This window comes from Nannobrachium achirus, assembly GCF_963921795.1.
Source record: "Nannobrachium achirus genome assembly, chromosome: 2".
Lineage (NCBI taxonomy): Eukaryota > Metazoa > Chordata > Actinopteri > Myctophiformes > Myctophidae > Nannobrachium > Nannobrachium achirus.
This window is the reverse complement of record NC_137811.1, coordinates 10375590-10398073: the sequence shown is the minus strand read 5'-3', so window position 1 is coordinate 10398073 and position 22484 is coordinate 10375590. Positions and strand designations below refer to the sequence as shown.

The 22484-nt window shown below is 44.1% G+C and overlaps 1 protein-coding gene across 1 annotated transcript in view; it reads right to left on the bottom strand.

The window, feature by feature from the left end:
- adam22 (ADAM metallopeptidase domain 22) overlaps window positions 1-22484 on the bottom strand; it is a gene marked incomplete at both ends in the record, with an annotated part of 158041 nt that overhangs the window by 95714 nt on the left and 39843 nt on the right. Inside the window, 2 exons of the mRNA XM_080739570.1 lie at window positions 29-111; window positions 12428-12494. Of these exons, the coding sequence (XP_080595696.1) occupies window positions 29-111; window positions 12428-12494 (150 nt within the window). The remainder of the gene's footprint in view (window positions 1-28; window positions 112-12427; window positions 12495-22484) is intronic.

Here is a 22484-nt window from a genome sequence, read left to right as displayed (position 1 = left end):
CACACACACACACACAGAGGATACTTACTGTAGACCATGGCATGTGGAGAGCGCCACGAAGGAGTCAGGGATATCCCTGACCTTGCCCTGGTAGTAACAATGTTCTCCTCCCTGTGAAGACACACACACAAACACACAAACACACACACACACACAGGTTAGCGTTGCACACAGCATCTCTCTCAGGGACACGCAGAGAATGTTACAGAGGCAGGGGCTGACATTTCTAAATTCTGGTGAAAATATTGAAAATGGCCGACCTCCAAGGTCGGCTATTTTCGATACTTGATAAGATGCTGCATTCAAGTTCAGGAGAGTTTGGACAAGGCATTTCTCTTGAATGCTGCCTTCCCTTCAGGTATGGCATGGAAAGAGGGCATTTTGCATTTCTTTCACCATAGTAAAAACTGCATTCATGGTCTGGAGAGGGCACTGTTTTACAGAAGGATAAAATGCTCAAGCCCCCTTTGATGTCTATGTGTGCACAAGCCTGGCACTCTTTCTGGCATTTGAATGTGTTTTTTTTTTTTTGGCAAGACCTCTCATCCAGAGTGACTTACAGTAGGCAAAGTAAACATTCATCACTGACTAGACGATTATCTTAATGTGCAACATTGTTTTCTCGCTCATCAGTAATCAAACCAACATACAGTATAATGCATAAGTGTATACAGCAGGGTTCCCCAATTAGTTTTCCCCAAGAGCCGAATCATGTCTAGGGTACCAAGCCGAGGGCCACAACATTGCAGGGGGCAACGGTGGCGTTCCTGCTACTCCAGCGACAGTTCAGATATCGTCGTTGTCGGGTGAAAATCTTGTATGTCCAAAACCGTTCGTTTTTAATTTATAATTTTTAAAATGATTTAAACTAGTGAAAACAGCCGATCTACAAGCACACAACGCCTCGCGGTGCGAGGCGTTGTGTGTTTGTAGATCTGCTGTTTTCACTACTTTTGTGCGACGGCCTTGTATGATTTGCGAAAGAACTTACAAATTTGGAGATACAAGATTTCCAGCCGACAACGACAATATACTAGTGTTATTGCTGCTCTTATACCACCATTATTACTGGGGTTGGTGGGGGCCAGACAGTAGCCCCCCGCGGGCCGCCAATGGCCCGCGGGCCGCCTATTGGGGAACCCTGGTATACAGGGTATCTGCACATGTTTGAGCGGTGCTCCTGGAAGGAGCTGAGCTCCAACATCTGGCAATGTCCCGTTCCCAAACAATCTCTGGTCTCCATAAAAATGTCAGGCTCTGAAGCGTGGCCTCCATCTGGCCCAGATATCTCGGCACAAGGATTTTGATTAAATTGACAATGACTTTTAAGACCTTCACTTGATTATCTTGGGTCCCGTAAAGGTTGAGAACCACTGCTCTAGGGCAGGGTTTCTCAAAGTGGGTGCCGTGGCACCCTAGGGTGCGATGATGCAAGTGCAGGGGTGCTTCATGATACTTGGATAATACTTGGAATTCATCAATTGCACAGAGTTGCACTGTGGGCGATCTTTTTCAGCCTGCTGTAAAGTCTCGACACCGAAAATAGCAGATCTACAAGCCCACAACGTGCCATGTTGTGACGTGTTGTGAGCATGTAGATTGGCTATTTTTGGTGAATGTTCCCCACTTCAAGGGGTGAAACAAGTGTCAAATATATTTTCGATCTGTCCTAATGGAAACAGACATTCTCTCAAGTTTTCCTCTTGGTGAATTAGGCGTGGTATAACAACACAATTGGGAGAAAGAGGGGAAACAGGAAAAAGGAAAATTAATTAAACTTCAACAGGCTTTTCAGAGTTATGGATCAAATCATATTCCAGGTGAATGTGTTAGTAGCGTTACCACAAAGCAGCAAGTTAACACTATTGTAATGTTTGTCACCCAGAGGGTGCTGAAAACACCCAAACGTGGCTCAAGTATGTACACCGCATGTACAATTTACAAATCACCACAAATTGTCCATTGTCTTCCGCTAGCAAACGCATAGAAGTTGTTTGAGTAGGGCAAAAAGGATTGTGAAGGACAAACACCAGCCCAGTAATGGACGGTATGTTACAATTCAGACACGTGTGTGAGGGTTCGCAAAGCCCTGCAGGGAGAGTTTCACCTTCAGCTCTCAGCACCGTGCCAGGTAGAGTATCCGCCCTGAGAAAGAGAGGTCAGGGTTCGATCCCCCGGCCGGGTCATTCCAATGGCTTTAAAAAAATGGTTGGCACTCAGCATCATCGGTGGGATTGAGGCCAATCCCCCGTGACATAGCTAGTGTCATGTCCAGGGGGTGTACTTGGACATCAAGCTGCCTCAGTGCTGTACAAAACAAGAGATAGGCTCCTCTCTTATGGGCCACACGGCCTGGGAACCCTTTGGTTTGCTGTGGATTTCAGTGCCACGGACGAGGATAGAAATGAAAAGGGATTTATCTTCATATTAGTTGTTGCTGTTATATATGACAGTTCATTGGTTATAAACCAGAGACTGCTGCTAGTTTACTATGACTGTCAGGGGCGTCGCACCAAATTCTGGGCCCTGGGTACAAGGATTCACTGTGGGCCCATTTTTTTTTTCTTTTTTTTTTTAACCCATTTAGACTGGGAATGCATTATAATGCCTTATGTTGTGCTTTAACTATTGAAGAACAGCAGATATACAAGCTCACAGCGTGGCACTGCGAGATTGTAGATCTGCTATTTTTGAAACATCTTGAAAATTTGTGCAAGACTGCAAGTCTTTGAATATTTCAAATCCTTCTAAGGTTTTTTGAAGAATCTATGTTTCTGTCAGTGGTGCTCAAACCTTTTTATGTGACCCCAAAAATGATATGTAATTGATTTGTATATGAATACATATACCGGTATTCAATAATTTGCACACATTTTCATGACTTTTCAAAAATAGCAGATCTACAAGCTTGTAGCGTGGCACTCGGTGCCGCGCTGTGAGCTTGTACATCTGCTATTTATCAATAGTTAAAGTATAAAATAATTAAGGCCCCTCCACATTGGGCCCTAGTAACTCAGTCCCACCCCCCCCCCCCCCCCCCCCCCCCCCCCCCGTCTGCGTTCCCATGGTGTACCGGCTCTAAATTAAAGACCGGCCAGGCAGTTTTATGTCCTACCTGGATGCTAGAAAGACCAAACATCTGCCCGCTCACGCAAGAGGGAGTACCCGCTTATATGCGCCCCAGGCAGTACTACTTGTCAATCAGTAGGTAGCCTTGCATAGCCAGACAACTATTCCACAATATCCGAATGCTATATAATGATAAATGTGCGCGATGTGAGACGGAAACGGAAGTGAGGAGGAGGCTTCACTTCCACTTTAACTAGTCTCGTATAGCCAGACAACTATTCCACAATCTCCGAATGCTATATAGAGTCTGGAACTACACCTCCTGAATGGCGAGCAATGGAAGCTGACATTTCCGTTCATGAAATCATTTTTTTAAATGTAATTTCTGCTAAGCAGCAAGCTGAATATGCTTAGATGGTTTTTATTTATATTAGGATAATCTGCGCGATGTTAAAAACGAAACGGAAGTGGGGAGGAGGCTTCACTTCCGCTTTAACCGGATACTCATCATAAGAGCCCCGGTCCCTCAGACTGTACGCCGGGAGCATTTGCAAATCGCAGGAGTCAACAGTCTGGCCACGCTAGACTAATCAGTAGGTGTCCTACACACATGTACTAGTTGTATATTCTATTGTTGCACTGCACACACAGATTGGTTAAAATAACCTTTTATCCATTAAAACTATGTTGTAGCAGTAACCCCGGAGAGATAATAAGAAAACAAGCAGTGCTCTGGGGTCTCCGTTGAGTGCATGGTAATAACATTCTGTTGTGTGTTTGATGTCTGCACAGCATATCGTCGTTGTCGGGTGAAAACCTTGTATGTCCAAAACCGTTCGTTTTGCATTTATCATTTTAAAAATGATTTAAACGAGTGAAAACAGCCGGTGCGAGGCGTTGTGTGCTTGTATATCTGCTGTTTTCACTACTTTTGTGCAACGGCCTTGTATGATGAAGCAGGGCTTTACTTGCGAAAGAACGTACACATTTGAAACTTGGAGATACGAGGTTTCCACCCGACAACGACGATATGATGTCTGTTCCATTTATACCTTCTCCCTCTGCCTCTCTCTCTCTGAGTATAAACACATACTTACGTATAGATGTGTGCATGTTGTCTAAGTGCTGAGTGCTACATCGTACCTACAGCCCTTTTCTCTCCCTCCCTCTTTCTCTCTCTCTCTCTCTCTCCCTACCGCTCTCACCCTGACCAGTTATCTCTCTCTCCCTCTGTGTCTAAGTGCATGGGTGTAAACCTGCACTAAAGCCCTATAGATGTGTAGATGGTGCTCTTCCTGCATTAGGCAGCAGTATCCCTCCCCAGAGGAGAGGCAGCCGTTATCGGGGAATCAATGTCTGCCGCGCAGCCTCTGTATCATCACGGCCCGCAGGCTCCAAGCAAGCTGCTCTCCGCCCTGCATCACGAACAACTACCATAAGGGATGCTAATCCTACCTAGTACCTACCTACCACCATTCTGCATCCCCTTATCTACCAACCGCCACACTGCATCCCTCATCTAACTACCTACAGTACCTACCTACCTACCTACCTAGTACCTACCACCATACTACTGCATCCCTCATCTACCTACCTACCTACCTACCTACCTACCTACCTACCTACCTAGTACATCTACCTACCTACCTACCTAGTACCTACCACCATACTACTGCATCCCTCATCTAAATACCTACAGTACCTACCTACCTACCTACCTACCTAGTACCTACCACCATACTACTGCATCCCTCATCTAACTACCTACCTAGCTAGTACCTACCACCATACTGCATCCCTCATCTAACTACCTACCTACCTACCTAGTACCTACAACCATACTGCATCCCTCATCTACCTACTTGCCTACCTACCTAGTACCTACCGCCATAATGCATCTAACTACCTACCTACCTAGTACCTACCACCATACTGCATACCTCATCTAACTACCTACCTACCACCATACTGCATCCCTTCATCTAACTACCACTCATCTAACTACCTACTTAGTACCTACCAACCACCATAAAGCATCCCTTCATCTAACTACCTACCAACCACCATACTGCATCCCTCATCTACCTACCTACCTACCTACCTACCTACCTACCTACCTACCTACCACCATACTTCATCTCTACCTTCCTACATACCTACCTACCTACCTACTTACCTACCTACATACCACATCCCTCATCTTCCTGTATGTCTAATTACTAACCAACCAACCAACCACCATACTTTTAACCCTAACCCTAACCCTTCTTTACAGGTCTCCCTAAAACTCGATCAGTTCAGATTCCGAATTCTGCTGCTCGCATCCTTACTGATATTAAGAAAGTGGAGCATATTACTCCAGTTCTTACATTTTTACACTGGCTCCCTGTGCTGTCTTAATGCTTAATGTTACGTAAAGCATTTTAAATGGCTTTGTTGTTACATTGTGCTACGCAAATAAAACTTGGCTTACTGTACAGTTTCTACTAGCTACCCACCTACTATAAATATGTACACAGTATCTACAGTACAGTAGCAAGCTGCCTACTTACATTCTACTGTACCTCCCTCCCTAACTCTGTGCTTGTAGCCTACATACTGCGGGATGTGCATGACAGTTTGCTATGTATTTGTGGCTGCCTGTGTGTGTGTGTGAGAGTGTGTGTGTGTGTGTGTGTGTGTGTGTGTGTGTGTGTGTGTGTGTGTGTGTGTGTGTGTGTGTGTGTGTGTGTGTGTGTGTGTGTGTGCACGTGTGCGAGTGTGAGTGCGTGTGCGTGTGCGTTTTCCATCTTCATGATGTCATTCTCAGGAGCTCAGAACAGATTCACAGTGATCCTGTATGCCCTACTAACCTGACTCTCTCTCTCTCTCTCTCTCTCTCTCTCTCTGTCATGGGCTGCACTTTCCATTCTCTCCATACTAGTTGGAGACGGCTAATATTAAATTATGAGCATGTACAGAGAAGACTGACAGAGGCAGACAGACAGACAGACCAGGAGCGATAGGCCACAGCAGAGCTTGAGGAAGAGACAGACAGAGAGCGAGAGAGAGAGACAGACAGACAGATGGAGGTAGAGAGAGAGAGAGAGAGACAGACAGACAGACAGACAGATGGAGGTAGAGAGAGAGAGCGATGGAGAGATCTATTTATACGCAGCAGGTCTGTGTTCTCCTGTTCCTGTCTTCAGCCCTCTGCTCCACTTCTCATCAAGACACACTTCAAACACAACACTGTCTGCGCGCGCGCGCGTGTGTGTGTGTGTGTGTGTTTATGTTTGATCTACAAGCCCTCAGTACTCGTAATGACCAAACGTCTGTCCCCTGATCTACAAGCCCACAGCGCGTCGCTGCGACACGTTGTGGGCTTGTAGATCGTCTATCTTTCGTCTCGAGACACACGGTTAAACATGCCAATGTAAAAAAATATGCCATTCATAACATCGGTGTCCTAAAAGTAAACGTTGGTCCTCACAAGTCATAGTAATATGAACCTCTGTGTGCGTGCGTGAGTGCATGCGTGCGTGCAATCTGTATGCAGGAGTATGTTAATACAAAAAAGTGCAAAAATGACCACCCCAACAGGGCTGCTCCCGGGGAATTCCCGGGGACCACCGACTCCTGGTGCTCCAGAACGGATGCAAAAGTGGTCGCGCCCCTAGTGGAGGACCCCCGCCGGAGAGCCAGGGCCGGTACCCACACGTCCGCCTTGGCGGCGCAGAGACAGCCATGCGTAGAGCGCCACCTAGCGGCGGACCCCCATCACTGCAGCCCGCTAAAAAAAGTCGTAACTCGGCCCCCCAGCGACCGGGAGAGACGGGGCCGGCAAAAATATATGGGAAAATACTCAAAAGTAGCCGATCATACATGTGACCTGACGGTCGCTTATCTCCCGATCAGGGAGTCTTACTGGTAATACAAATATAACTTATACAATCTGTATGGTTGAATACGTTAATACAATAGGCTATAACTTCATATACCAGTAAGACTCCCTAATCGAGAGATAAGCGACCGTCAGGTCGCATACACAAACTTTAGAAGGCATTCGTAGGCAATCAGGAGGGAATATGGGAAATGGGACAGATCCATGTTGATGACATGACTTTAGAGATACTGTGTACCGCGTTGCGTGATTTTAGGCCAAAATCTGTAGGAGCAGTGTCCAAAAATGTGTTTTGCTCAAATCGGCCTGATGGCGGCAATGGAAGAGCGCCATGTGAGAAATGAGGGGTGGAGGTTGTGAGTTGCCATCCAAGGAGTGTGTGTGCAAAGTTTGGCATGGATAGGGGCAACAGTGGCGGAGATATGAGTAGGGCAAAAGTGTGACGTGACAGACAGACTGACAGACAGCCGGTGGAGCTAGTAACTTGCAACCTGACGGTCGCAATAATTTGTGTTGCTCTTCCTCTCCTTGCACAGTATTTTGTATCCTCAATATGTATGGTTCTATGTTTTTTTTTTTATATAATAATGTGCTAATAAACTTAACTAAACTAAATCTGGGTGGTTGTATGTTGTCTCCCTGCTCTTCTATTGAGACATTTAGATCATGTCAAACGTCATGTCTCACCTATAGACACAATATCTGACACAAGTTTTGACCTGAAGGGTCAAGATTCAATTCATCCCCCTGAGCAAGCAGGCAGGCTCTATGGGGCTGTTAAGTATGACATCATTTTGTAGGCAGAGGAGAATTTCTGCCCCCAGTTTCCGTGAATCTTTTTACCATTTTTACTATTTACACATTTTTCTTCTCTTTGTTGTTGAAAGGAAAGTGTTAGAATTATACTTTAGTCGTTATTTTTGTCTCGGATCTGTTGAAAATAGCGAGGGACAGAAAATGCTCTGGGGGCAGATTCTCCTCTGCCTACAAAATGATGTCACGGCTTAAAAGCCCCATTAGCTCAACGGTAAAGAATTCAGCTCCTAAGCAGGAAAGCAGGTTCAAATCCGGCGTAGAAGAGGTAAGTTCCCCAGTGCTGCTCTAACGTGGTGCGATGGGAGTGATTATTCAGCAACAACAGACTATAAGACAATGAAGGCAGGCTGGGGGTCAGCCGGCTTCTAAACAAACTAGGACAGCCTGCTTTCTCTATGGATTCTATGAGTCTCTGCAGAGCATGTATACAGGATAGAGCATGTATACAGGACAGAGCATGTATACAGGACAGAGCATGTATACAGGACAGAGCATGTATACAGGACAGGGCAGCCAGTGGTGGAACTAGTAAGACGCCTCAGTAGTAGATAAAGGACGACTTCACCACTTTTCAACCTATCTTATAATTGGTCCTCACTAATGTTCATGATAAAATAGCAAAAAAGAAATATGTACTCGGTCTGTGTCTCATTGGAGGGCTGTGGCCAGTAAAGAATACTTTTGTGCTTTTACACAAGTCACTTTTACTTGTCGTAAGCAGGGCAGGAATTTCATGGAGGCCATGAAGGCCATGGCCGCCGTTGCCCCTCAGTTTGGCCTTGTGCCCCTCAAACCAATGGCATGACCTGAGGCCACAGTGGCCTCAATGCCCCAGCTGACTGTACCACTTTCTCCTCTGTGTCTTTCTTGTCAACATGACAGTAGACACTGGTATCTATTTCTTGTAAATAGGTAGACACCTGTGTGTTTCATTGAGATTCTGAAATCTTAACTCCTCCGAGTCCCCATCTTTAAACCAATCCAGTGACTGTGATTTATCTATTTCACTGCAGATTAGGTTATCATCCCTAGCCCTTAAATTCAACAAATTCTATCAATGGACTACTACAATCTTGTTTTATTTGATGGCCTTCCTGCCCTGGCACTTGGCCTTTGTGCCCTGAAAAAATGAACAAAACCAAAGGGCAAGTGGCCTTGCCCCTGACGATTTTCCAGGCCTGGTCTTAAGTATATTTCTACATGGTGGTATTGCTACTTTTAATCAAGTAGAAAGTGTGAGTACTCTTCCACCACTGAGGACGGCCTGCAGGGGCCTGCTTTATGCGTTGCTGCTATAGCATGTTGATGTTGCTTTTGTTTTTCCGTTTTGACGTTTCACTCCTGCACCATGCAGGACTCAGGAATGTTATAAACCCTGTTCAGGTGACGTCAGTCCAAGGAGTCCTTCAAGGGGTTAATGCTGATATATACTGTATATATATATATATATATATATATATATATATACTATATATTTACTAGTAAGACAACTCAGGGCGACATGTGACGTCGCGCCAATTCTTGGCCATCTGGTCAATGATGTATATCGGACCAGTTACCCATATATGGAGACCCCTGCATGATAGTCAACAATGTTATGTCAAAACATCCCAAGTCTCCATGGGGTGAGTAATTACCCTATTTGCTATACTTTGGCTGTTAAAATATATCTTGTTGCATTGTGTCGCATTTTTGAAAAATCTTGTGTTAACATTTTTGAACCATTTATCGGGTCGCCCCACTTCTGGCTTTCTACGTTCAAATTGACAAAGATGTTTGTTCACGTTTTAATTTTAGTTTACGACTTTGAGGCAGTGGGTCGAGGTCATCCCTCGTGCAGACTGCGTTTGTACCCAAATCCCAACACCCATGGGCCAGCGCTTCTATTGTTGGACAAGTACATGACAGTCCATGCTCTGCGGCAGAGCACAATGGGATTTGTCTTTGTTGTTTGGTTCTAAAATCAAAGCAGTAATGGCTGCTGTTCCAAGCAAACCAGTCTGATCCGGTCTAACGATCGTGTCACCGCGGATTTCCACCGCAAAGGAAAGCCTAAAACTGAGCCGTGTGATCCGGTTTAGATAACAAACCAAAAACAATTGCGTTGCGGCATTGCATTGTTTTTGTTCCCCGCATAATGCAAATGAAAAAGTTTAGTCTCGCTAGTCGTGCTACGCGTTAAAGAATAAAAGATGAACATATCAAATAAAAGAAACAAAACGATTATACGAAACTAAACACATTTTAAAGTTATTGCCACTCCAGACCGGAATGAGAAACTCGACAATGATATTGATCCCAGGCTAGATCCGGTCTAGGGCCGGCCTACTATATCCACTAATCTGTGTACAGACATGTACGTATACATGCACACACCGTTTCCGTATCCGCTCTAGTCAGACCCAAACTGGATCCGCACCCTGGATCCGCACCCTGTACAGGCGGCAGTAGTGATTATTTCCAAATTTGGGCACTGTTTAGTATCAGTGATGTCAGCATGCATGTATGTATATCAGACAGACATCGGACAGACAGACATTTGGTCGTTTATCAGTAGGATTAGTAGGGTGGCGGTCATGAAATACCTCAAATCAGGCAAGGTTAACTGAAAATGTCTCTGTTTGAATGGATTGGGGAACTAGTGTGAGAGATGTGAGTCCAAGAAGACTTTGTTTTATTATAGATGGCAGTAGGGCTGACACGATTATGACATTTTACATGATGATTAATTGTCACTCAAATAATTGCGATTAACGATTTAATTGTGTTTTTTGTCGTTGACAATTACATTTCTGTTTGGCTTTTAGGCTTTGAAGTTGCACATGGTAGATATGACACATAACCTAAATATACAAAGAAATTACTAACATATTTGACAACTTTATACTTAAAAAGGAACATAGATCTGCTATTTCCACTATACTTTACTAAAAAAAATATATATGAACATTTTTCAACATGGAAAACGATTATGACGATTATGAAAAATAGTCATAGTCAAATAGTCATAGTCAAATAATCGCGATTAGACGATTATGTGATAATTGTGACAGCCCTAGATGGCAGGGTGGCAAAAAAAAACCTGTGAACTAACTTGATGTATTGAGTGGGATACTGTGTTCAGGTCATGTTTTGCCTTCACCTACGGCCGTGCCCCGATGACAATATCATCACCAAGTTGTTTACTATCAGAAAAAGGGCCACGGACGCGTTTGAGTCTTTCACATGGGCCCTGCTGGTCCAGAAAGAAACAGAGGTGACTCACGTCCGGCAGTGACATTTCCAAGTCCCTTGTCAGGGCCTCTGAGAACGTCACTGCAGACAGGGGTGTTGCACCAAAATTCTGGGCCCTGGGTACAAGGATTCAATTATTTTGTGCTTTAACTATTGAAAAATAGCAGATCTACAAGCTCACAGCACGGCACAGAGTGCCACCCTGCGAGCTTGTAGATCTGCTATTTTTGAAAAATCTTGAAATATCTTTGAATAAAAACTCTTGAAATATCTTTGAATATTTCAAATCCTTCTAAGGTTTTTTTGAAAAACCTATGTTTCTATGTCAGTGGTGCTCAAACTTTTTCATGTGAAGGACCCCCAAAATGAGATGTATCTGGCCACGGACCCCCATCTCAAAATATTTCGTTCTTGGGACCCCCCAGAAGCAAAATTTGAGTTACAAATGTTGGCTTAAAAAATAAATACATTCAAAGATTTGCACACATTTTCATGACTTTTCAAAAATAGCAGATCTACAAGCTCGCAGTGCAGCACTCAGTGCCACACCGTGAGCTTGTATATCTGCTATTTTTCAATAGCTAAAGTATAAAATAATTCCAGGCCCCTCCACCTTGGGCCCTGGTAACTCAGTCCCACTCCCCCCCCCCCCCCCCTTGTGACGCCCCTGACTACAGGACGTGATCAGACTGTGTCAACAAGAACAGTCTGTTGACGACGACACAGAGAGGGACGTTCAGGTAGGCATAGACACACAGAAAAAAGGAATATGCGGTCAGATGAGTCATCATCGTTCACCATCTCCTCCACAAGTGGGTGAGTGTGTAGGCCACCGCAGAAAATGTTAAAGGCCTGTCCATAGTATCTCAGAAAACCGAACTTGTGTTCGGTGAGTTATTACTTTCTGACGTTGCAACGAGAATTCTGCAAAATGAAAAGTCAGATATGCCTTCCGTTCAGACGACAACGGCATTGTCGGGGGTTGAAAACGAAAGAAAGACCGGAATTTTGTGTGGAAAAGTTGGCAACGGTCTCCCCCTCGCGTCACCGTGTGAACAACAGAAACGCAAGAAACGACAACACATGTGATGTCATGGCTCGCATACAGCCCTCTGCAGCCACGTTACCATGGTGAAAAACATTAAAAACTATTTAATGCAATTGTTTTTACTAACATCGTGAGTAACATCGATATCAAGGTATTCAACAGCGTTATCGAATATCGAAGGTTTTCATAATATCGCCCAGCCGTACTCTAGAGAGATTGTAAATGGAACCAAATGGACCCTTATGGATGCGTAACTCTGAGAGTGTACAAGATGGAACCAAATGGACCCTCTTGGGTCCATTTGGTTCCATCTTGTACACTCTCAGAGTTCCACGAACTGAGGCTTCTTGCAGCGAAGAAGAAGAAGCGGCTCTTACTTTGGAGACGACAGTCCTCCCGTCCTCCGACAGATGTCTCTCCATGTACTTTGAGGACAGCAGGTCACTGTGGACAGACAGACAGACAGACAGACAGAGGACATGAGGTCTCATACCAGCACCAACATCTCATTACAAGCAGATGCCTCGTTGCAGGCACACAAACACAACATAGACATACTGTAAATGCACCATTTCACAGGCAGGTTTCTCTTCATGTTATCCTCCTTCTCTGCACCGTGATCATTCAGTTACTGAAGCTCTCTCACATGTTCTCTGAATATGGGGCAAAGCAGTGGGTGGCCACTCATTTTTTCCCATAAGGATCTACAAAAATATTTACATTAATTGATTTAAGCCTAGACTCATGGCCATGAAACCTTTGATTCAGTGAAAAAAATATATATTTAAATATTTAATGATATGATATACAGTACTAGGCCTACATTTAATAAATAGCCTTTGTTTAGCTGTTTAACTGTTTTTTGTTTGTTTGTTTTTTTCTCACAGAATCAAAGGTTTTTATGGTCACAATTCACCACAATCCTTGATGGCTTGATTCTAGGCTTAAAATAATTTATATACATATATTTTTTTTAATTCTCTATGGGAAAATGAATGGCACCAGTAAACCACACCCACTACCATGCCCCATACCAGGGGTCTTCAACAGCGGGTTCGGGACCCCTAGGGGTTACTACAGGGGGTCCTCCAAATCGGTGTGTGAAATAAACATTTTTTTTCTCCTTTTTTACAAGCTCACAACACCTCGCGCTGTGAGGCATTGTGAGCTTGTAGATTGTCTATTTTCGGCAAAGAGGTTTGTTGTAGAGGGGAAAAAAGAGCAGAGTGAAAGGTCAAGGTCAAGTTTATTAAGTATTGACGGTTCAAGTGGTTACTTATCTGATAACACACATTAACATGAATCCAAAATACACTGATGATTGTGCTGTCAAACAATGAAACTATATGGAATCTGGGGGTCCCTGCTTCATTTCTCTACCATGTTCAGCATATCGTTGTTGTCGGGCAGAAACCTCCCATGTCCGTATTCTAACTTCCTCTTTGTAAAGTAACGTCCTACTTGATCACAGTGTCTCCCAAAAGCATCAAAAGTAGCAGATCCACAAGCTCGAAACGCTGCGCGAAGCAACGTGTTTCCAGCTTGTAGATCTGCTACTTTCGATGCTTTTGAATTTGAACCATGAAAAGTAACATTTTTGGACATATGAAGTTTCCACCCGATAGCGACAATATACAATAAGGGGATGTACATTTCTAGCTATTTGTTGATTTTGTTAGGACACAAGTAGTCTCGCGTAGCCAGACAACTATTCCACAATCTCTGAATGCTATACAGAGTCTGGACCTACACCTCCTTAACACCCAAGGGGGCAAACTCGTTCAGTAACGAGATAAGGCCACTGGAGGTCGCTGTGCCAAAAGGAGTTGTCTCGTTCAGGAACGAGACAAAGGGTTAACTGTGCAGCGTGCTGCTGCGCGCATGTTGTGTTGTCTGTGAAAGACCCTGGTCCATACGTCATAACGTGGCTCGCAGAGAGACAAATGGATGGTCTCTATTCTATGCTGAAACATAAAAAGGGCTTTATCTATGAATAAGGTGCAAAGAACTCCAGGGAAGCAGAGATCTGCCTGTTTTCACGGCGACACTTTACCGCGATGGTCGGCCCCGGTTTGGATTTTAGTTTTGCGAGCGTTTGTAAACAAATGGATTATCCTCCTCAATCGTCAGTGGACACTCACGTGCACACGCACAAAGCTTCCGAGGCTCTTCAAAATAAAGCGTAAGTGAACGACGGCAGCAGCAACAGCTAGAAATGTTAGAAACCTTGGCTTCCCATGTGTTAACGGCGAGTAATGGAAGCTGGCATTTCCGTTCAAGAAAATATATTTTAAAATGTAATTTCTGCTAAGCAGCAAGTTAAATATATAGGGAATATATTAGGACAAATGTGCAGAGGCTTCACTTCCGCATTAAACGGGTACTCATCATTCTTCCAACGTTATTCCAGACTATGACCTGAGCATTTGCAAATTAGTGGAGTCAGTGTTGTTGTTGTTGTTGACCCCAGTAGAGAAGTGACCTTTCTAGAAGTAGGATGTACATTAGACCACAGTCTGGAAGAGGTGCTGAAATACCACTGTCGAATGGATGCTAATATACAGCTCGAGGGCAAATGAATTGAGACTGAAAACGGATGCTGTTGAGAATCCCAAGCTTGCACATCTTACTATATTGTCTGTGCTCAAGGATGTCTTGCTAAATGTGAATGCAAATCAAATGAGTTGGAATACCCGCACAAACATATTTGCTCTCAAAGCACATTCTTTCACCCACATCCACAGACACAGTGGTTTTGTACAGGGACACCAAAAAGAATGTTGGTGATGTTACGTAATGAGACATTTCACAATAAAACGAACGAAGAGAAACTTCGAGCTCCAAACAACCCCCCCAGAAACTACACCTCCTTTTAACTGACCCCTCCCTACCCCAAGACAGGGATAGGGAGAGAGACTGAGAGAGAGAGAGAGAGAGAGAGAGAGAGAGAGAGAGAGAGAGAGAGAGAGAGAGAGAGAGGTATAAATAAGGCTGTGCTTTATCAGCAGAGCTGGACATTAGAACGCCCCGAGAGACACTGTGCACCCTGCCTATAAAGACAAAGATATATGAGCTACGCAGCACGCAAGCACGCACACACACAGTGCACGCACGCACAACCCGCACGCACGCACACACACACACACACACACACACACACACACACACACACACACACACACACACACACACAGTGTAAAGGAACTCTCACATGTATGCATACAGTACACTGTATAAACAGTTAATTTATCCGTGCGGTATAACTCTTGCGGTTAATATCGTTGCTGTCATAAACCTGGTATCTGCATATACCAATGTTATTTTCACAAGTGAATGTCCTATACTTCATCATGCCAGACTAGAGTGTGGCGCAAAAGCACCGGCAGTGAAAATAACCGATCTGCGACGCTCACAGCGCATCGCAATACGGACTTATTAGAGAGATGTGAAATGAGGTGGGAAGGCCCACGTCTCGTAATGCAAATATTATGCCAGGAAAAGAGAAGAGGAGGGGATAGAACACACAGAGACGGGAGGGTGTGTGTGTGTGTGTGTGTGTGTGTGTGTGTGTGTGTGTGTTTGTGTGTGTGTGGACACTGTACAGTATGTGTGTTGTGGTGGGCGGGGGGGATAGTGGGAAAAGAGGAAGTGAAAGGTGTATTGTTTCATTAACCCTATACCCAGAGACATAACTACAGCTGACTGGAGTCTAGAGGTGTGAACACTTGACTTGCAACAAAAGCAACCAGCAATAGAATAAGGTGATGTTCCCACAGTAAACCAGCAACAGTTTGTTAATGGTTTCTTAAACACATAAACAGACCGCTTCAAACTGTTATTTGTTTCTGCGTTAATTATAACATTCAGCATCTTAGAACACCCTGAACCGTCACTCCCTGGTGTGCGTGTGTGTGCGTGCTCCGTGCGTGTGTGTGTGTGTGTGTGTGTGTGTGTGTGTGTGTGTGTGTGTGTGTGTGTGTGTGTGTGTGTGTGTGTGTGTGTTTGTGTGTGTGTGTGTGTGTGTGTGTGTGTGCGTGCAAATGTGTGCGTGTGTGTGTGCATGTGCCAGGCCCCATGCTGAGCAGTAACTAATAAGCGTACAGATCCAACATGGCTGCCATGCGGCTCTGTAATGAAGGGGGCTTGATAACAGTCTGTTTTAATTGTTTGGGGATTTCAGTAATTCATTACACACACACACACACACACACACACACACACACACACACACACACACACACACACACACACACACACACACGCGCACGGAGCACGCACACACACACACAAAGACTCCATGTGACCCCTCCCCCAACACACCAGTGACACCACACACACACAATATATTGTATCTGTTGGGTGGAAAGCTCATATGTCCAAAACTGTTACTATTCACGATTCAAATTCAAAAATATCAAAAGTAGCACTTCTGTGTCAGACTGTAGTAGCCAAGTAGGGCGTGTTAACTTACGGAGAAACGCAAAAAGTTAAAATATAGGAGGAAGAGGTTTATGCCAGACAGCAACGATATATCACTGACTTAATATATTCATACACGCTTCGCTCATGCACACAGCACACACATTCCATCTCCTTTATTTGAAACATAACCAGTAAGACTCCCTAATCGGGAGATAAGGGACCGTCAGATCACATGTATACACAAATAGGCCTGTAAGTTGAAGAAATCGGCCTGAGGGTGGCGCTAAATGGGACAGATCCATGTTGATGACATGATGACTCTAGACATACTGTGTACTGTACCTCTTTACGTGATTTTAGGGCAAACCAAATTGTTTCGCAAGAATCGGCCTCATGGTGGCGCTAGAAGAGGGCCATGTGAGAAATGAGGTTGTGGTTTGGCAGCCAAGGAGTGTGTGTGCAAAGTTTGGCATGGATCGGGGCAACGGTGGCGGAGATATGAGTAGGGGAAAAGTGTGACGTGATGTGACTGACTGACTGACTGACTGACAGACAGCCGGTGGAGGTTTTTGCGACCGTAAGGTCGCAGTTTAGTATCAAAACCTCCACCGGCCGTCCGTCACGTCACACGTCACACCTTTGCCCTGCTCATATCTCCGCATGACATCACACTGCTGACATCAGTATGACATCTGATGTCAGCAGTGTGATGTGTACACAAACCTTTGTGTACGTTGCTGTGGCAACAGTCTGTTGTTGCTGGTCTGTTAGTGTACGTTAGCAACCACCTTAGCAACCATGGTTTTACCCTAGCAACCAACTGTTTACCCTAGCAACCAACTGTTTACCATAGCAACCATGTTTTTTTACCCTAGCAACCAACTGTTTACCATAGCAACCATTTTTTTACCCTAGCAACCAACTGTTTACCATAGCAACCATGTTTTTTTTACCTTAGCAACCAACTGTTTACCATAGCAACCATGTTTTTTACCCTAGCAACCAACTGTTTACCCTAGCAACCAGCTGTTTACCATAGCAACCATGTTTTTTACCCTAGCAACCAACTGTTTAACATATGGAGTTATATGTTGTTCGTGTCCAAATATGGGGCTTGTGAGGTCAGACAATGCCGGTCTTATATAAGGGTCATTTGTGTACGGTGTGATGTCATACTGATGTCAGCAGTGTGTGGAGATAAGCGACCAACGGTCGCTTATCTCCCGATTAGGGAGTCTTACTGGTGATAGTAACTGCGACCTGACGGTCGCAATTAGAACTTCATTTCCCATCATGCCTTTTGACACAACCACTTCTTTTGTGCTTATTCAGGACTATACTAAGCCTGTAAAACGCTGAGCTATCAAAATGATACACCAGTCACGGGTCATTTCAGTGTACTGGGCTTGTCTTGAGCCCAGTACACATCATGTGTGTGGGGCTGTAGTTATTCTGGGGTGTGTCTGTATGTCTGTATGTGTCAGAAGTAGACTAAACACACAGCTCACGCCACTATATGAAAGACAGAGAACCACCTCCCACCTTAAAAGGATGGTCTGTTTGGGTCTCAGGCAAACTAAATCTAATTTCCCTTTTGGGTCTTGAGCTAAAACGTTTGGGAACAAGTGCGCTATCATGCATGCAAATGCATGTGTATACACACTCCACATTCAACCTCCCTCACTTAGGTGGCTCGAGATCCCCCAGAGAGGTCCTCAAAAGATTGTATTTTTTATTGGAATTCTTTTGAGTGAAGTGAAGTCCCAATTTAAGGACTTAAGACTGACAGTCGCCACTCGCCATTGTGGCGTTTTGTAATATAATGTATTATGTCATATCTGTGTATCTTAATTTATGTATTAAAGGAGCTATAGTCAACTTTTTCTTGAAAAACGGATGCTAAAATAAAAACAATGTTTCAAAAATATTTTATAAAAAAATAGGCTTCATACATGTGTTTCTATTCAAAGATGACCACAAAAAGCGTAAAATAATGATAAAATAATCATTTTGGCCATTGTCGGACCGACACTTTGTTTACATTCTAGTCTATTCTTTGATAGTGTAGGTTGTAAACAAAGCGTCGGCCCGACAATGGCCAAAATGATTATTTTATCATTATTTTACGCTTTTTGTGGTAATTTTTGAATAGGAACACATATATGAAGCTTGTTTTTTTTATATATATATATTTTCTCTAAACATTATTTTTATTTTAGCATCCGTTTTTGGAGCGGTGAAAGCGCTCCCAATAGACAGGTATGTCCGTGGGTATGTCCGTGGGTGGGTGGGTGGGTGGCTGGGTGGCTGGCTGGCCGTGTCCGTAGCCTGGCAATACCTTGAGTGGCCACAAACAACACACTAGTTAAAGGAGGGGCGCTGTTTTGTGCAGGCCAGGCACACTCACCACTCACTCACAGGCACAGTTTACTCACTCACTCACTCACTCACTCACATAGGGTACAGCTGCTCAAATTCACCGCTCCACTTCGAACCGAGGTTTGATTTTTCAAGAAAAAGTTGACCATATAGCTCCTTTAAGTATTTATGTTTCTGGGGATTGTATGTTAACCTGTATCTTAACTTATTATCCTTGAACAATGCAATGTTCATGCAGTAACTCTGTATGTTATGCTCTGCTTCTGGGGGGGAGGTTGTGATCTCAGATCGTGTGTCACGCGTGTGCAGATAATCTGTAGTATCACAGGAGCTGAGTCACAAACTGAATGCAATAGCATTGCAATAAAAGGTTAATCCTGACGAAAGTGACTGAATCTCAGTAACACCAACATTGCTCTTGTGATGCATTTCATACTATGAAGTATTTATAGAGATAACTCTATTTCAATGTTGCTGCACAGATTATCACCATTATAGGCTATAGGCCAGGGTTCCCCAATTAGTTTTCCCCAAGGGCCGAATTATGTCTAGGGTACCAAGCCGAGGGCCACAACATTGCTACTCCAGCGACAGTTCAGATATCGTCGTTGTGCATTTGTCATTTGAAAAATGATTTAAACTAGTGAGAACAGCCGATCTACATGCACACAACGCCTCGCGGGTGCGAGGCGTTGTGTGCTTGTAGATCTGCTGTTTTCACTACTTTTGTGCCTTGTATGATTTGCAAAAGAACAAACAAATTTGGAGATACAAGCTTTCCATGATATACTTGTTGCTGCTCTTATACCACCATTATTACTGGGGTTGGTGTGGGCCAGACAGTAGCCCCCGGCGGGCCGCAAATGGCCCGCAGGCCGCCTATTGGGGAACCCTGCTATAGGACATGAACAGCAGCAGACAGCCTGTGTAGCTTCACCACTGAACCCCACACTGTGATTTAATGTGCTTCATTAACAAACTGCACACACAGTAGTAACTTGCACCACTTAAACCAAGCTTACAAATACTTTAAGCAGACAGGGCCATGTGTTGCTAGTTTGCTATTGCAAAATGTGTTGTTCTGTCTCCTGATAGGATGACATTTGCAACCCACCTGAAATGTATTTTCTGTTTCTAAAGAGCTGGGTAGACTCCGGTTACTGAACTGAACAAACACCTTACATCAGTACCAGCAAGCACGGTCAGGACCTGGACCAATCAGTGACGTCTCAGTTGTGCCAGATCAAGTCAAACCTTGACTAGTCAGATCTGGCCTAGAATATCACCTGATTTCAACCAACATAAATCCTGCCCACGAAAACGGACGTCCTGGATTAATAATCAGAGAGGGTCTGATCGAGGCGAGATAAATATCATAACTAGTCAGATATGTCCCAGAATATACCCTTACATGCTCATATTTCAACTAAAATTTCAAACAATAACAAGAATCCTATAGTCCATATGACGTCCTGGAAATGACGTAAAGATCATCCTCATATGGGCTGTGATCTGGCCTAGTTCTGAACGTCACCGGAGTCACCGGAGGATGTTATCATAACGTCATCATGACATCATTTGGCTTGCAGGGGTGTTAATTTTTTTCAGCAAATTCTGATTTAGTCTAATCTTTTGAATAACACACCACGTAGTCTTAGTCGCGGAGCTAATACTTCTGAAATTCTTTAGTCTTAGTCTTAGGACTAAATATCAAAATTCTTAGTCTTTTAGTCTTATTAGCCAACAAAATTAACATTTCCCTACAGCAGTGATTACAATCAGAATAGCATTTTAACTAGTTTGATACCTTGTTTGTTTGTTTGTTTGTTTGTTTGTTTGTTTGTTTGTTTGTTTGTGTGTCTTAACCAAAGAAACATCACTCAGCACTCATCCATTCAGCATTTACAGTAGTAGTGGATGACAGTGAAAGTGAGTATAGAGCTTAGGGGGAATATGTTGTCTCTGGGAGTTTTCTTTCCGTCTGTAATGACAGACTGATACGGTCTGTCTGAAAGCCAGAGGATGTTTACTGTACCCCCCCCCCCTCCCCCTGGGGATTGTTACAATCTTCCACATACTTTATCCTGGCTTTGGAGAAGAGCTCGTCTTTGCTTGTTGCAAATGGATTATGTCATTTAAATGCACAGACTACATCAATGTGCTGTAGCACAAATATTAATGACTGATTATAATACTTGGGCCATGTCACGCTCCGAAAACTGTTGTCGTTTTTCGGAGCTCTTGGCTGTTTTCGTCCGCATAACTACAAATGATGCAACGTCGTTGTGAATGTGTTTCTGACACGCAGACACAACAAACACCGCAACTGCCTTTTCATCTGCATACACACGCCACATGCACTAACCTGCACGCAAACACACGCCTCCGTGCACACACATTCACTCACGTGCTCATAAACACGTTATACCTCTGAACACACCACGTGCAGTCACATGCACATAAACACAACAAAACCTCTGCGACTGCCGCTTATCTGCATAAAAACACAACGCAGGCTGGAGTCGCAACCACGCGTGTCCCCGTGCAGACGTGCACTCGCACACAAACACACAATGCCTCTGAACACGGCAAGTGCGTGCAGTCGCTCGCGTCATAAGCTTTTGTTGATCATTTTCATCTTTGTAAAAAAACAACATTGAAACATAGAACAAATAGCAGATCTATTAGCTTGTAGATCTGCTATTTGTGAGCTTGTAGATGTTGTATATCTGATATTTGTGAGCTTGTAGATGTTGTAGATCTGTGAGGTTGTGAGGTTGTAGATGTTGTAGATCTGTATGTGTGAGCTTGTAGATGTTGTAGATCTGCTATTTGTGAGCTTGTAGATGTTGTAGATCTGTGAGGTTGTAGATGTTGTAGATCTGCTATGTGTGAGCTTGTAGATGTTGTAGATCTGCTATTTGTGAGCTGGCAGTCTTCTGCGACACTCTCGTATGATGACGTAATAATGCATTCATTTAAATAAGCAAATATGGAGATTTCTGCCCGACAACAACAAGCATATTTCATTTCTCCTCGCTTCATTCCGTCTGCTCTTCCCGCTCTCCTTCTCTCACTTCAACGCCTCTCTCTCTCTCGACACTCCGTCTCCGTGGCAACGTCTGTGTGTGTGTGTGTGTGTGTGTGTGTGTGTGTGTGTGTGTGTGTGTGTGTGTGTGTGTGTGTGTGTGTGTGTGTGTGTGTGTGTGTGTGTGTGTGTGTGTGTGTGTGTGTGCGTGCGTGCGTGCGTGCATGCGTGTGCGTGCATGAGCAGACAACCTGAACCAACTGTCACTCAACGTCTGGAGCGAGGAGACCTTCATCACCTCGTCTGCTCCTCTCTCTCTCACACTGCCTCTCCATCTGTGTCTGTGGTGTGTGTGGTGTGAGTGTGCGTGCGTGCGTGCGTGCGTGCGTGCATTGTGCGTGTGTGTGCGTGTCAGTGGTGTGAAGTAACAGTGTGTTTACTCAAGTACTGTACTATATTACAATTTTTACGGTATCTTTCATTGGAGTACTTTTACTTTTACTCCACTACACTTCACAAGTCATAACTTTGTGAGCTTGTAGAGCGGCTATTTTGGGTGCGCCACGCAATTAATCTCAGACTCGAGGGCTAGGGTTATAAAATGG